At 35.5% G+C, this 15,500-nt stretch overlaps 1 protein-coding gene and 1 long non-coding RNA gene across 2 annotated transcripts in view; one reads left to right on the top strand and one right to left on the bottom strand.

Moving 5' to 3' along the window:
* PPP1R3A (protein phosphatase 1 regulatory subunit 3A) overlaps nt 1-14,966 on the bottom strand; it is a 38,572-nt gene extending 23,606 nt beyond the window's left edge. The window contains exon 1 of the mRNA XM_015067342.3: nt 14,109-14,966. Within this exon, the coding sequence (XP_014922828.1) occupies nt 14,109-14,896 (788 nt within the window). The 5' untranslated portion in view covers nt 14,897-14,966. The remainder of the gene's footprint in view (nt 1-14,108) is intronic.
* The window catches only part of LOC113604123 (uncharacterized), a 161,531-nt gene that overhangs the window by 74,878 nt on the left and 71,153 nt on the right, over nt 1-15,500 (top strand). The window lies entirely within an intron of this gene.

The raw sequence follows: 15,500 nt of genomic DNA, 5'->3' as shown, positions 1-15,500 counted from the left end.
GTTTCCAATAGTATCTGGCACGTGTAGTATGTGCTCAATAACACTTGTTGAATGTATGAAGACCCTTGATTGATTTCTCCAGCCACTAGTGTCTTTTGTTTGTTTATTCTCTATCCATGCACAAGCTGAAGAGCACAGTAAGACCTTTGCTACTGATATTCTGATTTTTTTTCTTTCAAGTTAACCAAAACTCATACTCTGTCAATCTTGAGGTCACCGGTGTTATAGAAGGGACCATACTAGGGTAATTTCCATATGCCCAACCACAAGGATAAACATTGAGACGCCTGGACTAATCTTTCTCACTCAGTTAAAACATAACCCTTAGATTTTAAAGGAAGAATTTGGATCAACTAATTATAAACAGAAAATTTCCCCAGGCATGACCATGAAATAGGTTTAGAAATATCTAAAAATGTGTGCCATCATACATATCTGCTTTTTATATTAAGGATGACCTATAGCAAAATGAAACAACTAACATTGATAATGAGAAAGGAATAAAACCTATATTTAACCATTCCAATAGTAAAAATGGTAAAGACACAGTAAAAAAAATGGTTAATAACATAAAAAAGATTTTAAACCATGAGACACCCAAAACACAAGCAGAAGTGTAATGGTGTTCATAAATGCCATAAGCAGTTTTTCAAGGCAGTAAGGGATCTTCCATAAAACACGATTAGTAGAAACGTGTTAGGAGAAAAACATGAGGGCAATTATGCTCAACATTTACAATTAAATCAATATCATTTCATACAGTTAGCAACCCAGTTCATACTTTTCATTTATTTATCCTGAATACTTTCTGAATTAATATAATTGAAATACTACTTCGTCTTTGAATAGGGAGACTAAAGTTCAGATGTTCAGCCTAGCAAGAGGGCACAGTTCATTTTCAACTTTGTTTTTCAAGTTTGACTTTCACAATTCTGTCCATTCTAGGCAGTCTGATTGACCAACAAAATCCTCCCGTTGTCCTTCGCACTGTCTTTTCCACAAATATTTTTTACTCTATGTAAATGCTCTCCTGCTCTTCCTCCACCTACCGGGGTTTACCGTTTCAACGTCAAGCTCAATTCCTCTGAGATGCCCTTCCTAATGAGGGCAGCCTACAAGTACAGTCCTTTCTCTAATGCCTATTGCTCCGTGTCTCCATTGATTTTCTCTGAGTACGTCATTCCATTTGGCACATACTATGTTGATAGCTAACTCTTCAGGTATATAAATATTATCCCTTAACTAAATCCATGCTTGAAGATAGAAGCTACCTAGAAGTGTTCTACATAAAACAAGAACCCTCTTATTTCTTTATGAATAAGTGGCTGCTTGAGGCATTTTGGTTCAGAGCCACAGCAGATTAGAGAGCTTAAATCACAAACCTGACTTCTCTTAAATATTTTCTGGACTTGATCAAATAGATCCCTTTTGCCCAATTTCTTATATGAAATGAAGTGGTATTGCTGACTACCATGTATAAAAGTGATCTAATGGGAGATAACTTTATATCACTATAGAAATGTGATAGATTTAAAACCTATATTCTTTAAGCTTATATAATTAGAAATTTCTGAATGAAAGGACAAGGTAACGTATTAAAGTAGTAATATCATAATATTAATATCATAGAATTAAAGTTGTCAGTGTGATATAGTCCATACATGATATGAAAGTCCCGCCTCATTTTGTAGCCAAGTTCTAACTAACGTTACAGATCCTTAGGTACAAAATTAAAAGAATGAAAGGAATTTCATCAAAAATTACCATAACTGGCCAAGGAATTCCCTAGGAATTAGAGAAACACACACCCACATACACACACACACACACACACACACACACACGCACATGCACACAATTGACATTTATAATCATGCCAACATAATTTTGAAAGGGGCTTCAAAAAATTAATTTCCTTAGAGGTTACAATTCATCACAGACCATTATATTGAACTGTACTAAAAAAATACCCCCCCAACTTTGTCAACAACAATGCCTTACCCAGAAAATGTTTAATTCAGTCTCACAAATAACATTTTCAGTGGGAACCCATCTCCCCCTGTACTTTGAAAGTTAACTGGGGGCACCTGGGTGGCGGCCTCTGTTAAGTACGAGACTGTTGCTATCGGCTTGAGTCATGATCTTGCAGTTGTGAGATGGAGCTCCCCGTTGGACTCTGTGCTGAGCCTGGAGCCTACTAGAGATTCTTTGTCTCTCGAAATAAATAAATAAACGTTTTTAAAAACTTAATTGGAAAACAACAAGTTTAAATAATAAAACTTTAATTTCTACCTAACTTCACTTAAAAACTTCTTATAACATAAGAACTATTTACAAATGCCATGCGTTCCCTCCCTCAATAATACATTTTCACTTTGGGTCAAGACTTTAGGTTTTATACAATAAAGTTCTTTAAAATATTAGTACAATTATAATAAAATTCTTAATGACAACTATGGGGTGTCAGTGGAGGGTGATGATATAAGAACTAATTACTGTGTCAGTGTAGGGGGAGCATATTAGTATTTGTGCCATAAAAATATATAATTATTTATGCTAGTTTCCTAAGATAGATGTTTGTTTCACAAATCTTACTGTCATAAAACTCTAATTTTTAATGTTTAAAAAAATTTTAATTAAAACTTTATACTGTCTGATGATGACAGTACTATTTCACTTTGAGCTTGTTAACATTTTCAGCAAGTATTTTCAAGGTATTTTATGTTCTGCAAAATCAGCAATTAGCTATAAACTAGAAACTTTCCATTGCTTAAAGTTTTCAAAAGTTAAAGCTCTTGCCTATAAGAATCAATGCAAATGGGCCCCTGTGTTATATAGTTTCAAAACATCTGCATACAGGAATATGGGAAGTCTTCCTATTCTTCCTGTAACTTTTCTTTAAATCTAAAGCTATATCCAAAAAAATGTAAATAGTATTATATAGAGTGTAGCAGATCCATCACACTACCTTTGTAGATTTAAGGTTAAACATTTAGATGCATTGCATTAGTCCCCTTAAATATTTTTGGTTTTTGATTTCATGTAGGGGAAGACCAAGATTGCAATCCCAAGACAGAGCTGAAAGTGCCAAACAACTTAATACAGTTGAGCTTTAGGTACACAGGAGGCATCCAGGAGAGGCAAAAGGCCCAGGCAAGGGAAGACAATAAAATAAAGAAAAGCTAACAGGACAGCAGGCAGGTCCAGAATCCACAGGTGTCAGGCTGAGGGAGCAGCACACGAGCAACAGTAGCACTAATCTGAGTATTGGCTTCAGTCCTAGCCCTGGCAAGAAAAAAGAATGAATGACCCAATTCTGATCAGTAGACATACAATATCTGCCTTTGGTCTTTCATTACTCAGCATGTTAAATTTTTCTGGCTCTGGTCCCACTGGTCTGGACTGTGGTATAAAGAAAGTCAAAGGCCAACCAATGAATATTTATTTTATTTGAGATAAGATTATTTGACATTACTTCAAAGTAATATTATGGTGACTCCATGAATCAGGTCTTGGGAAGACTCGGGAAGACTCGGGATAGACAAAAAGACCATCATGGTAGACAATCCCATAGTAGACCATATTAATTTATTTCTCAATTGTTGAGAAAGTTACTGCAGAGACAAATTTGCTTTTCATCTGTTGTTTTTTATAATATGTATTTATAGTCTTTATATATTCTATTCTTAATTTTTAAAGTAATTTTTATTTTTGATCAAATACACGATCATTACCTCATGGCCATAAAATATAATATGGATATAGAATCAATAGGAACCAGCAAAAGAGAAATCAGTTCTTATGTTTTTTTATTTGCATGGCAGGGATGTTGTCTTTTATTAAGGGATGTTGTCTTTTATTAAGTTTTTTTATATGCATGGCAGGGATGTTGTCTATTATTTTAAACAAAATATAAAATAAAGGAAGAAGACTTATGATTTAAGGAGTAATGTAACTTTGGTGTGAGACATCAAGGGAATTAATTTGCCACCTGGATATCCAGATGGAGATGTCCAGAAGGCATCTGAGTTTTAAAGATTGTGAAAACAATAAACGTACTCATCATTAAACCGTAACAAGCATAATTCATTCTTCAATTATTCAGAAGCTGCTTTTGGATTTTACTAGGCCTCAGGGTTATCAATGAGAAAACCAGTTGCCTTTAATAGATATCTTTAAGAGCTTTTTATATGCAAATACTTTTATTAGTTACAGTGAGGAATAACGCTTAGACAAACATATCATTCCTGGCCTCAAGGAACTTGCAGTCCAATTGGGAAGATGACACACACATGAGTTTTTCTTTAAGTACAGGAAAAGGCCACCACTGTAAATGCCACCTTTGTAAACATTCTGACTAAACAGATACCGAGAGCCCTATGACAGAAGTCCTCTTCCTTCCAGACATACAAATATATGATAAGCAATAAGTCTTCTGTTAAATGTTAATTTTTCTGTCTCTAAATAAATTACATCAGATACAAACATGGTAAACAGCAATCCTTTCATTTAAGGAAAGCTGTTTGCTTTTGTTCCCTAGAAGCAACTACTCCATGAAAGAATATGGCCAGAAATACTGTCATTTAAAGGAAGAATAACAAAGAAATATAAGGGCAAGGGGCATCTGGGTGGCTCAGTTGGCTTAGGTCATGATCTTACCATTCATGAGACTTGAGTGGCAAGTTAGGCTCTGCGCTCATGGTGAGGAGCCTGCTTGGGATTCTCTCTCTCTCTCTCTCTCTCTCTCTCTCTCTCTCTCTCTCTCTCCCGCTCTCTCCCGCTCTCTCCCGCTCTCTCCCGCTCTCTCCCACTCTCTCCCACTCTCTCCCACTCTCTCCCTCTCTCTCCCGCTCTCTCCCGCTCTCTCCCGCTCTCTCCCGCTCTCTCCCTCCCTCCCTGCCTCTTCCTTGCTCTCTTTCTCTCTCTTAAACTTAAAACAAAACAAACACACAAACAAAACCCCAAAGCAATATAAGGGCAAAAGGGATCCTATTTGAACTACATGAGTTTAATGAGAATGGTAAACAAATGTCTTGAATGTCCATATAACGAGCATTATCTAAAAATTTAACTTTGTTTGCCAAAGTTAGCTTTAAATGAGATATTACTAACACAGAAAATATGCACACGATTAGCAAACATATGATCTATCTGAAGGATGTCTTTATGTATTACACACACACATACACAAACAAGATAAGGTTTAAGTAAAAAGCCCATAAAAACAGATACGTGTGTGTATATTTTTCCACAAAAAGGAATTGAGTCAAGAATAATTTGAATATAGATGGACAGTATTACTTCTACTGCTCCCTATGTTCAATTTACTAAATAAATTATGAACTGGATTAGCTTTCCCAGTCCTCTGCATATATTCATTAAAGCAAATAGCACACACACACACACACAGTCAAGAAATTTAACATCTATTCAGATGAATTCTGCTTGTAGACATTGTATTAACCTTTCTACAAAAGGATACTGTTAACAATTTAAATTTCAGCTGGCTTAGACTACATTTGATTTTTACAAACCTATTCAAAATTTCTTTTCATTGTCTTATACAGTTACATTCTGGAGTGAAATTTTATTAAAATATTAGATATCTATAAAATAGTGTACATAGCTATTCTAAATCATTCATTATTTGTCTAAGATTCTAACAGCTATCTTTTTAGGTAGAATTGAGAAATACACTGAGTAATCTTCTGAAATACCTCTAACTTTGTAATTTTGTAAATTAAGTATCTTTCTCTTCTGTGACTCCCATAGGAAGTACAGTAATAATAATAATCACTCCAGAACTCAGAACTCAAACCTACTAATGGCAGGATTGGAAGAGCTGTTTAGCAGCCTTCTGTTCCCTGCCGCACCTGAAATGTTAGTGCCCACAGTGCCATCTTTGTGATAGTGATACCATTCACTCCTTCAGAAAATCTAGTTGGTGAGGAGGTTTTTTTTCTTCTTTGATTTTTGCATTAGAATACTACAAACTAGTTTACTAGTTTACTAGTTAGGCCTGCAGGGTAACAATCTAAAGTTGTTAGGTTACTTGACAAAGAAAATAGAAATCAGTCACAGAAACCGAGGAAACAAATGGCAAGATTAAAGACATAGAACAATATGAATGGGACATAAAAGACAAGGAATTCCTGATAGAATACATTACTGAAGAGCACAATTTCCCGGTAGATGATTAATAAGAGAATATATAACCATTCGGCCCGAGTAGTTTTTGGCCTAAGTCTGCCTGAAAGCAAAAGAATTAAGCGGTCTTTTCTAAAACAATACGACTTGTTGAAAATTACTCAGAAATCAAGTGTGTTTTAACATTGGAAACAATGATTATAACTTTATTTACACCAAACACAATAGAGACCTACTTAGAATATATGTGAAGGTTATATTTTCTTTTGCACCTGAATGTGATTTTCAAAATCTGTGCAATGCTTCTATTGGTAAATACCCAAAAGATTTAACATATGACAGTACATTATAAAATCAGCTGTATTAATCCTCAAAGGGAGATATTAGTAAAACGTGAGTATTGTTCCCAGTTTCATTTCACACGTGGCTTATGAAGCTGAAATTTACCTACACATTTCTATGTGATTTGTAATTGTGTATGGACATCCACAGTAATTTTTAAGAATGAAAATAAGCTTGGGGTTTTACTTAGGAAGTTATAGTCTATTTGATTTGTATCATAGCTTAAATCTGTAAAACAAATCAGAATACCATCAATGTTAAATGGGCTATAAAATCTGTTTCACATAATTAAGAAAAGGGCCTACTATTTGGCATGCTTTACAAATCTGAATTGGGGGATATTTTGTCTTTTTTACTACTACAGATTTCAAAAGGGGTAAATAAAATTCAAATCCACAACCACACATAGGACAGTCATTGTCTTATAACAGTTTGAATCCCATTGCTATTTGTGACGTAAATGGTACTTATTTGCAACACACCTCATTTTCAGACCCTTTCACTTGAGGGGGAGAGAGTAGCAAAATTTCCTGAGACAGGTTTGTTTAATGTACAGTTGGTCTCTGTCACTAAACAATGCCATATAGCATTCCAATCTAGCAATTTCTATTTTGTCATAAAATCTTTAAACAGCAGGGTGATATGATTAAGCTTTCAAAACCAGTTATTCTTATATAATAGATAATAACACTACCATGGCATTTACCCAAGTAAAACTATTAGAGAAGCAGAATAAAAGCCTGAAAAGATACGAGACATATGTCCTGAGGAGATTTTTTCTTTTTTATATAGTGGTAAGGTACTGAGAATGCTTTAAAACAAAGAAATGACTGAAATGCAATGGTATATAATATATTTTCTTAGAGGAAAAGAACTACATAAAATTCAATTTCATCTTCTATTCATAGGTATAAAGTGATAAGGTGAAGTCGTGTGCAGGTAACTTATTTATTTAGTCCAAAAGAACTATTTTAAGAACTACCTTAAAAAGAAACACGTTGTAGTTTTTGTAAGTAGTGTTCAACTTATGAACAGGCAATCCAGATTTTTTTTGTAACCCAGAAATTGCTGGAATTTGGAAATAATTTTCCTCATAGCAGCAGTGGCATCAATATTGGTATCCCTGATTGGTGACCAAAAGCTTATTGAATCTATAATACAACTAAATTTGAAACTCTTTGTATTAGCCTGGGTCCTGGCAGCAGAAATTATTATAAGAAAGAAAAGCATGCCTCCATTAATCCTGAGCATAGAACTAGCCATATACAAGATTTATAAAAGTGGAATTTATCAGGGCGCCTGGGTGGGTCAGTCAGTTAAGTGTCCAACTGCAGCTTAGGTCGTGATCTTGAGGTTCATGAGTTCAAGCCCTGCATCAGGCTGTCTGCAGCACGAATCCTGCTTCAGATCCTCTAACCCTCTCTCTGTTATCCCTCCCCCACTCACTTTCTCTGCATCTCTCTCAAAATAAATAAATAAACTTAAAAAAGTGGGATTTATCACCAATGCCATTTTGAGTGCATATAAAGTATCAGCAACTGAGACAGATGCTTGTATATGTTAACTCATGTATTTCTCATAGCACCTCTGCCAAGTAGAAATTATTATCCCTATTTTGGCCTTAGTGAAAAGGATGAAAAATATAATTTATCCAAGTTTGCACAGTTAGTAATTAGTTATACTGACAGCTCAAATCTGCCCGACTTTAAATGGTATGCTGTTTCCATTAGGCCTCATTGTTTATGGAATCCACCTTTTCCCTTCAATACACACATACAGTCCAGACCCCCCCGAGTCCTCTTGCCTCTATGGAGCCTTTACTACAACTCCGTACACAAACTTGCCTTGTATCCCATAATGCTCTCTGCTCTAAAATTACCATTTCCATTGTTGCAATCCACACTTAAAGCCCCCTTGTGCAGCTGACTTTAATCAGGTGTAAGATAAAGATAGTCCCTGCCATCCTAGATGTGTCTGCATTTAAGGAAGGGAAGTGTGTGTGTGTGTGTGTGTGTGTGTGTGTGTGTGTGTGTAAAAGTTTCAGGCATGGTTTCAAAGTGAAGTGTCAGAGCGTAGAAGACCTTTTACGTCTGCCAGGGCACTAAGGAGTCGGGCCCACCTCAGGTGTCTGCTCCTGAGGTCACTTCCCCTATATTATTTCTGTTGGGGTGTTGGGGTAAAAACTTAGAAGAGGGACAAGAGCCACAGGCAGCAAAATTAGAAGAAGGTGGAAAACTAAATGTCCCAAATTATAATCATTTTTTTCTTCTTGGAGCCTTGTTGGCTCAGAATGCTTGGGCCCTATAAGAATTTGTGTAGACTTGCAGATGGGCTTTGGGTGGGAAGTAAAGTCTCATGGAGATCCAGAGGATCCATGTAAGAAATGGGATCCATAGTGATTTCCTTCAACCAGAGCTTCAGAAACACCTTGAATGATGAGACTCTCATGTTCTTCTTCTCTCAGAAAAGGCTCCAAAACTACTCCATGGAGTCTAGGCTTCTAGGGCTATGGGTTTATACAAAACCAGGAAGCCACAAAGCCCTGGTAGATCTCCAAGGAAACTAAGCTACTTGGCTCCTTGCTGTCAACCAGCTGGCAGCTTCTAAACGGTCCTCTTGACAGGTCCTGTGCAGCTGCGTTTTATGTTTCCATATGGCCTTGCCAGGGTCCCCCCCCCCCTTTAACCAGACCTGGCTTCCACAATTAGTACGGACTCACAACAAGTTAGTTATGGAATACATTAAGTCCTAAAGGCCTCATGGGGCTATTTACACCTCTTTGGACTATTTCCAGGATCCCAGATTATACTGTAAGTGTAAATTAAGGAAGTCTCACGATCCAATGGGCCTGACTGGAACATGCAACATTACCATATCTTATGCTCCATTTTCCAATGCTTTTCTTGGCTTCATTTTGACGATTTTATACCACCCTGAAAGGTAAACTCTCTGTAATCTTAAAATCATGCTTTAGAAAATATTTCTCTCTTTTCCCGTCTTGAATGTGCCTTATTCTATTCTCGGGTACAAAAATTGAAGACTGATCAATTTTCTCCTTTGGCATTGAAATCTTTCAGGAATTTATTTGCATTCACCTGGCCAAGTTATAAATACCATCCAACACCTATATCATGCCATTTCTTTACTTAAAATAATAAATTGGGTTCACTTAATAAAATAGAAAACCAGATGAAGTCAGTCTGTGTACCCAACAGTTGGGAACATACATTTAGCAGCTGGTGGGGGAACAAAAAGGTCACTCCTCTAGCCCTTGCACAAGATCAGTTATAGATCACATATTCTAGAAAACATGAAACGTAATGTAAATGGTTCTTACTTTATTTTTTATCCCATCGTATACCCAAAGAATCAGAGCTGATGGTCTCTCTCTTTCCCTTTCTCTTCTCTCAGCCCCTGGGAGGCCTTTTCTTTGGGGCCTCTCCTCATCTCAGAGTCATGTTTGCAGCCATGTTTTTCTCATGGATACTGGTGTCTGACAACACACAGGTCCTTAATAAACACTTGTTGAATGAGTTTTGGAACCTGAACAAGGTAGACTATGAGGTCTAGAGAAATCATGCAAGTCCAAGAATCAGGAAATTAGCTGAACAAGATTTGATAATCATGGCGAATATGCTTCGCTTTTGATGACTACTCTGTATGTGGCCAGCACTCTACTAGAAGCCTTAAAAGTATCCAATTTTATGGTAACTGAATCATCACAATATCAGGCATCATTACCCTTATTTTACAGATGAATAAACTGAGGCGCTGAGAAGTAAAGTAATATGTCCACAATCACCTAGCTACTAACTGTATATTTTACTGGGATTAATATGCATGTCTGTTTAATGCTGAAATTCATGCCTTTTTTTTTTTTTACCCCTTCCTTTCTGTTCCTCCATTTTGTCATCTAGTAAATGTGGAAATTTTAATACTCATTAAGAAACTCAGTTTCAGGGTGTTTCAGATATAAGGTGACACATTTCTCACGAAAATTTGCAATTGAATTAGTTTTGTTTATTGATTAAAATCCTGCAACAGACAAAGGAATGGCTCTCCAAAGCTGAAAAGTTGGGAACCCTGAAAGGAAAGTCTTGGTATCAAGACTTTGGGGCAGGTTGAGCCTTTCTAGGGTTTTTGAGATCCACCTAAAGCTAAAGTTAGCCTTGTCTTTTTTTATGCTGGTTAACATTTACTGAAAACTTACCATGGCCAGACACTGTGCCATAGAAGTTAATATGTATCATGCCACAGAAATCTCAACCCCTAGAAGATAGTAGTACTACTCTTATTCCCAATTAACAGATGAAGAAACCAAACTTGCCCAAAGTCACACAGCCAGCATGGTAGAGCTTGGACTCAAAGCCAGATATTTTTAACTCTGAAGCCCGTAATTTTAACTGCTTATGCATGCTATTTTTGGCTTATTTATCTCGGTAAATTTAATGTAATTTATATCAATGTCATTCATTTCTTTTGGTCATTTATTTTGAAATAAATCCCAAGGAATGCAGATCAGAAATCTGCTTAGTTTTGTTTGCTAACACATACACCTGTGCCATATATGTGGTGACACTTATCAAGTATCTCATGATGCATGACTTTCCGTGCAATTAAATACCTTTGGGTCACTCTCAGTCACATGCCTGAGAGTTACAAACTCTGCTTTCCTCTCCCTCTAGATATTTCTTTCTGTCAAAGTGGATAGATTAACAAACATCAAATAGACAGCCATATCAATGTAGAGATTTTCAGACTCTGACCTGAAAAAAATCTCCACAGGAAAAGCATAGTGCCTAGGGTGATTGACATAACAGAAATCCTACCTCACTAAATGTGTTCCCACAGTTCATTCTGTATTTATTAGAAGGAATTATTGACACTTTCAGAAGATACAATCTCCAGGACCCCGATAGGAAATTAACTTTGGTTTTAAAAAGAATTCGAGCTAGATGTTACTGTCTGCATCAGGACAGTTTATTTTCCCTTTAACTCTGAGTTATATAACACAGTATTATCAATTGCTTGCATGTATGGAGCAAAAATCCACATAAATTTCTCTTCTGTATTTATCCTATGGAAGAAGTGACCTCCAAAATAAGCTATGGAGAAAGTGTGGAAACACTAAAAACAACAACAACAACAACAACAACAACAACAAAAACCTATCTAGATTCCATAACTCTTTGAAGGGAGGAGGATATTTTAGAAGCTATAATTTTTTGATCAAATAAGTATTAGTTCACTTTTATTTTAGCCAACTACACGTTTTGCAAAATAACACTAATAAGGTGTGCTCTTTTTCCCTAACTAAATTCTTCACAATGAAATCCAACTGCAATATTCATTTAGAAATTTGATAATGCTCTCTTGTGTGAGTTTTAGGAATATTTGAAACCCCATTGCATATAAATTATATCATGGAAAAGCTGTATAAATATTCTATTACGGCACATGCTGTTCTAAGGATCTGTCAGGATTTCCTTTATACACTCCATTTTGAGTGGTATATAAATCAGATGTAAAAATTCATGTTGGACTGAAACTCAGCACAAAAGGCCTCCTCCAGAGGCAAATGCTTTTTTCAAAATGTGGTTTGAATTATGTTGGTCATTTTTAAGTTATAGAAGTGCAGAAAATGTATTTGTGGTTTTGAAGGAGAGAGATTTTTTCCATTTTTATAACTCATTAGGAAACTTTACAGGCCTTTAGACCATTTTGTGGTTTAGTTCTTCTCAGGTTTTTCCCCAAAGCAATATTAAAACTTGAATGGTGTCCGCTATGAATCCAATGATTACTGTTCTGAATACAAATGTGTGTATGGATGTATATAGTTATACATATCTCAGACTAGGAGAAGTTCCAATAATATCATAACTGGGGTAGAAGATTAGACCTATCAGTTGCCCTTTTTTGTTCTTGGTCTCAAGTCAAGGTTTATCTATCAAAAGAATCCTCTATCTATACCATAGTTCACTGCTTGTATTTTTACAGCTGCATCTTAAACTTCAGAAAATACCTTGGACTTAAACACTGCTACTTCTATTAGCATGTTGACAATAAGGTTGTGACCTTTCTAAATTTTGCTTTTCACTAACAGAGAGAGCAAGTTGCAGCACGTTTAATAGATATTGTAAAGTATTCAATGTGCATGTTTGTGTATATAAATTACTTTGTTAAATAGCGTTGAACTTATTTTGTCTATATAGGTAACATGTTGCCAAGTAATTTCATAAACATCTAAGTTATTATTTTAGCACATGTAGAGATTATGGTTATATTATTCTCTTAACAGCATCAGTTAAAATCTGAGAAAGTTTTATTTGGACTGAGAAAGTTGGCAAAATTCTCAAAGTGGAGTAAGCCAATCTTTCAAATGACTTTAAAGGATAATGAAAATAGAAATATTTTATATGATTGAATTGCTTCCACCTATGTTATATTTAGTTCATCAATGTGTTTGACTAACACATTTAGTGTTATTATTTACTATCATATAATAAATCAAGACATTAAAGCATAAAGAGGTTAAAATTTTTCCAATGTTATTCCTTATATTTTTTATTAAATTCCACTTGGAATCTCAGTGTCTTGATTCCTAATACAGTTCCCTCTTCAAATTACACTATTTCTGGTGCAATTGTGAGAATCTTTAGGTCTAGTAACAGTTAGGATGGGCCACCCAAAGGACAATCAAACATTTGCCTGTGACTTGTGGAGCAATGTCGACTTTCCCACTGAGACACTTGGAGGATCAGAAGGGATCTATCTCCTCCTGGATGTTTTATCTACTAACCTAGTGTCATGGAAATTAGCCAACTCTACAGTGGAGACAGCTGAATGCAGTTTTCTTTATTTTTTCATATTAACAGGAGAGCAGGGTTACTAATGAGGAGTCACATCCCAAATCTCTGATCTATAAAGCTGAATCTCCTTATTTCTATTTGGGTCATTTTTTTTTTTTAAATTCTGCTCCATTTGCTTTTACTAACTTATGCTACTTTGTGTTCTATAATGTTATATTTGTTTATAATTATTCATACATAACTCATATACTTTTGTCTTTCTCTTAGTTTGTCATTAAAGTCATCACTGTTATGATTTACTTAACACGTATCACTCCAAACACCCCTATATGACTCAATCAGTCATTAAAAAGTTTGGAGGGAAGCCTACAAATTTCTGAGAACTAAGAGCATATTGAAACACTGTTTTGTGAGAATCAGAAATGTTTTGAAGTATGGCATAGACATTTAAAAGCCACTGAAAGTAAATATACTATATATGTCAAAAAGAAGCTTTACATGTTAAGAATCTACATTCCATGGTTGAATTTAACAATTTGTAAGTCATTAGGCGGGCAATATGCACATTGTACTCCCCTGCTCCTCCATTTATTATATTATACCCATATTTTTCCTTGCATTTGGAGGAGAGATAACACAGTGCTATTATTTGAATAGCACTGACATTGTTAAAGCCTAGCACCATTGTTTTCTATATAATGAGCAGTATATTTTTAAACAGAATGGCTATTTCTTATAACACATGAAATGAAGAATGACATAAAATACTCTAAGATTATGAAGAGTAATGAATGTAAGATATATCCTTACCTTGATTTTACCTTTAAGCAGCCTTTTATTTGTCTATTAGGAACGTCTTCCCGTGGTTTTACAGGCTCCGGCTCTTGTTCTTTCTTTTGACAAATCAGTATATAATTTGTGCCATTATTATTTGACCAAAACGTACCAACAGAAGTTTCGTAACGTATACAAAACTCAACTTTACTGCCATCTTTTTGGTAAGGGGGAACCAATAAAATCTTAAAGGAGAACTGATCAGTTTCACCATCACATGAATTTGGGACATATTCTGCTAAAATGTCATAATGTGTCTGCCAGTCATCCAAGGACATTCTCACATATACTAACTTCTCAAAAGAAATATTCAAAACTCGAATAATGCCCTTCATACTCGTAGACCCAGGAGGATACTCAGTTGACTCCAGTATTGCTTTCTGTACTTGAAGTTGCTGCATAAGATCTTCTTTTGAAGAAGGCAACTCAAAGAGTGGAGATAAAACATATTCTTCTGTGTGGAAAATGTCCTTCCTTAAGTCAAAACTGGTTGAAACATTCGGTAAATCCCAGCAATCAAATTCTTTGACAGACACAAGATTGAATCCAAAGGTGTCAGCGAATGAAACTCTTCTTGTACCTGAAGACGGAGTGCCCAGGTACATATCTTCAGAAGAATCAGAACCTCGTCTACTAGGTTGAGGGGAGAAACCAGGTTTGAAGGTAGCTTTAACTTCTTCATCTTCAGAAAGAGAATCAGACAAATTAGGAACTGCTAAAAAGTTATCTTTGCTAATCTGACTAGGTTCTTCAGAAGACTCCATTGGGCTCTCTGGTATCAAATAAGAGAGAACTGTACAACTAGTAGAGGCTGATATTTGAGATACTGAGGCTTAAAATAAGTATAATGTTACAGTTGACATTGCAGAAAGGAGTCAGCTCTATAAATAGGTCCAATGGCGTGTAAACTATGCTAGCTCGCCTCCAAAGGCCCTTAATATGATAGCATCCATGTTACTCTCACCAGTATGTTTCAGATTTAACTCGCAGTTTTTAAAGTTGCATTTGTTTATGAGCTGAGTTCCAAAAAGACATTTTAAATCATTTTTTACTGTGTTGAAAAATCTGAAGCTTTACAATTAAAAATTGTTATAACCAATTGATCTTAAAAATAAAAACAACCACAATACTAATATGTAGTTTGAGCTAAATCAATCTATTGGAGCAGACAAGGGCAGACGGAAGAAAATAAGAACATTTGTAGAACTGGAAAAATCCAGTGCCTAATAATAATGGTAGCTACTATTTAACAGGGCCTTACAGTGAGTGTAAAATGTGAACTATAAAAGGGTTAAATAGAGGTGCTGGGAGTTCTCAGGAAACATGATTTAGATGGAGAAGGCATCATTTGAAATAAAGCATGAATGG

Source organism: Acinonyx jubatus, chromosome A2, assembly GCF_027475565.1.
Source record: "Acinonyx jubatus isolate Ajub_Pintada_27869175 chromosome A2, VMU_Ajub_asm_v1.0, whole genome shotgun sequence".
Classification (NCBI taxonomy): domain Eukaryota; kingdom Metazoa; phylum Chordata; class Mammalia; order Carnivora; family Felidae; genus Acinonyx; species Acinonyx jubatus.
Note: the sequence above shows the minus strand (reverse complement) of the source record. Positions and strands in the feature narration are given on the sequence as shown.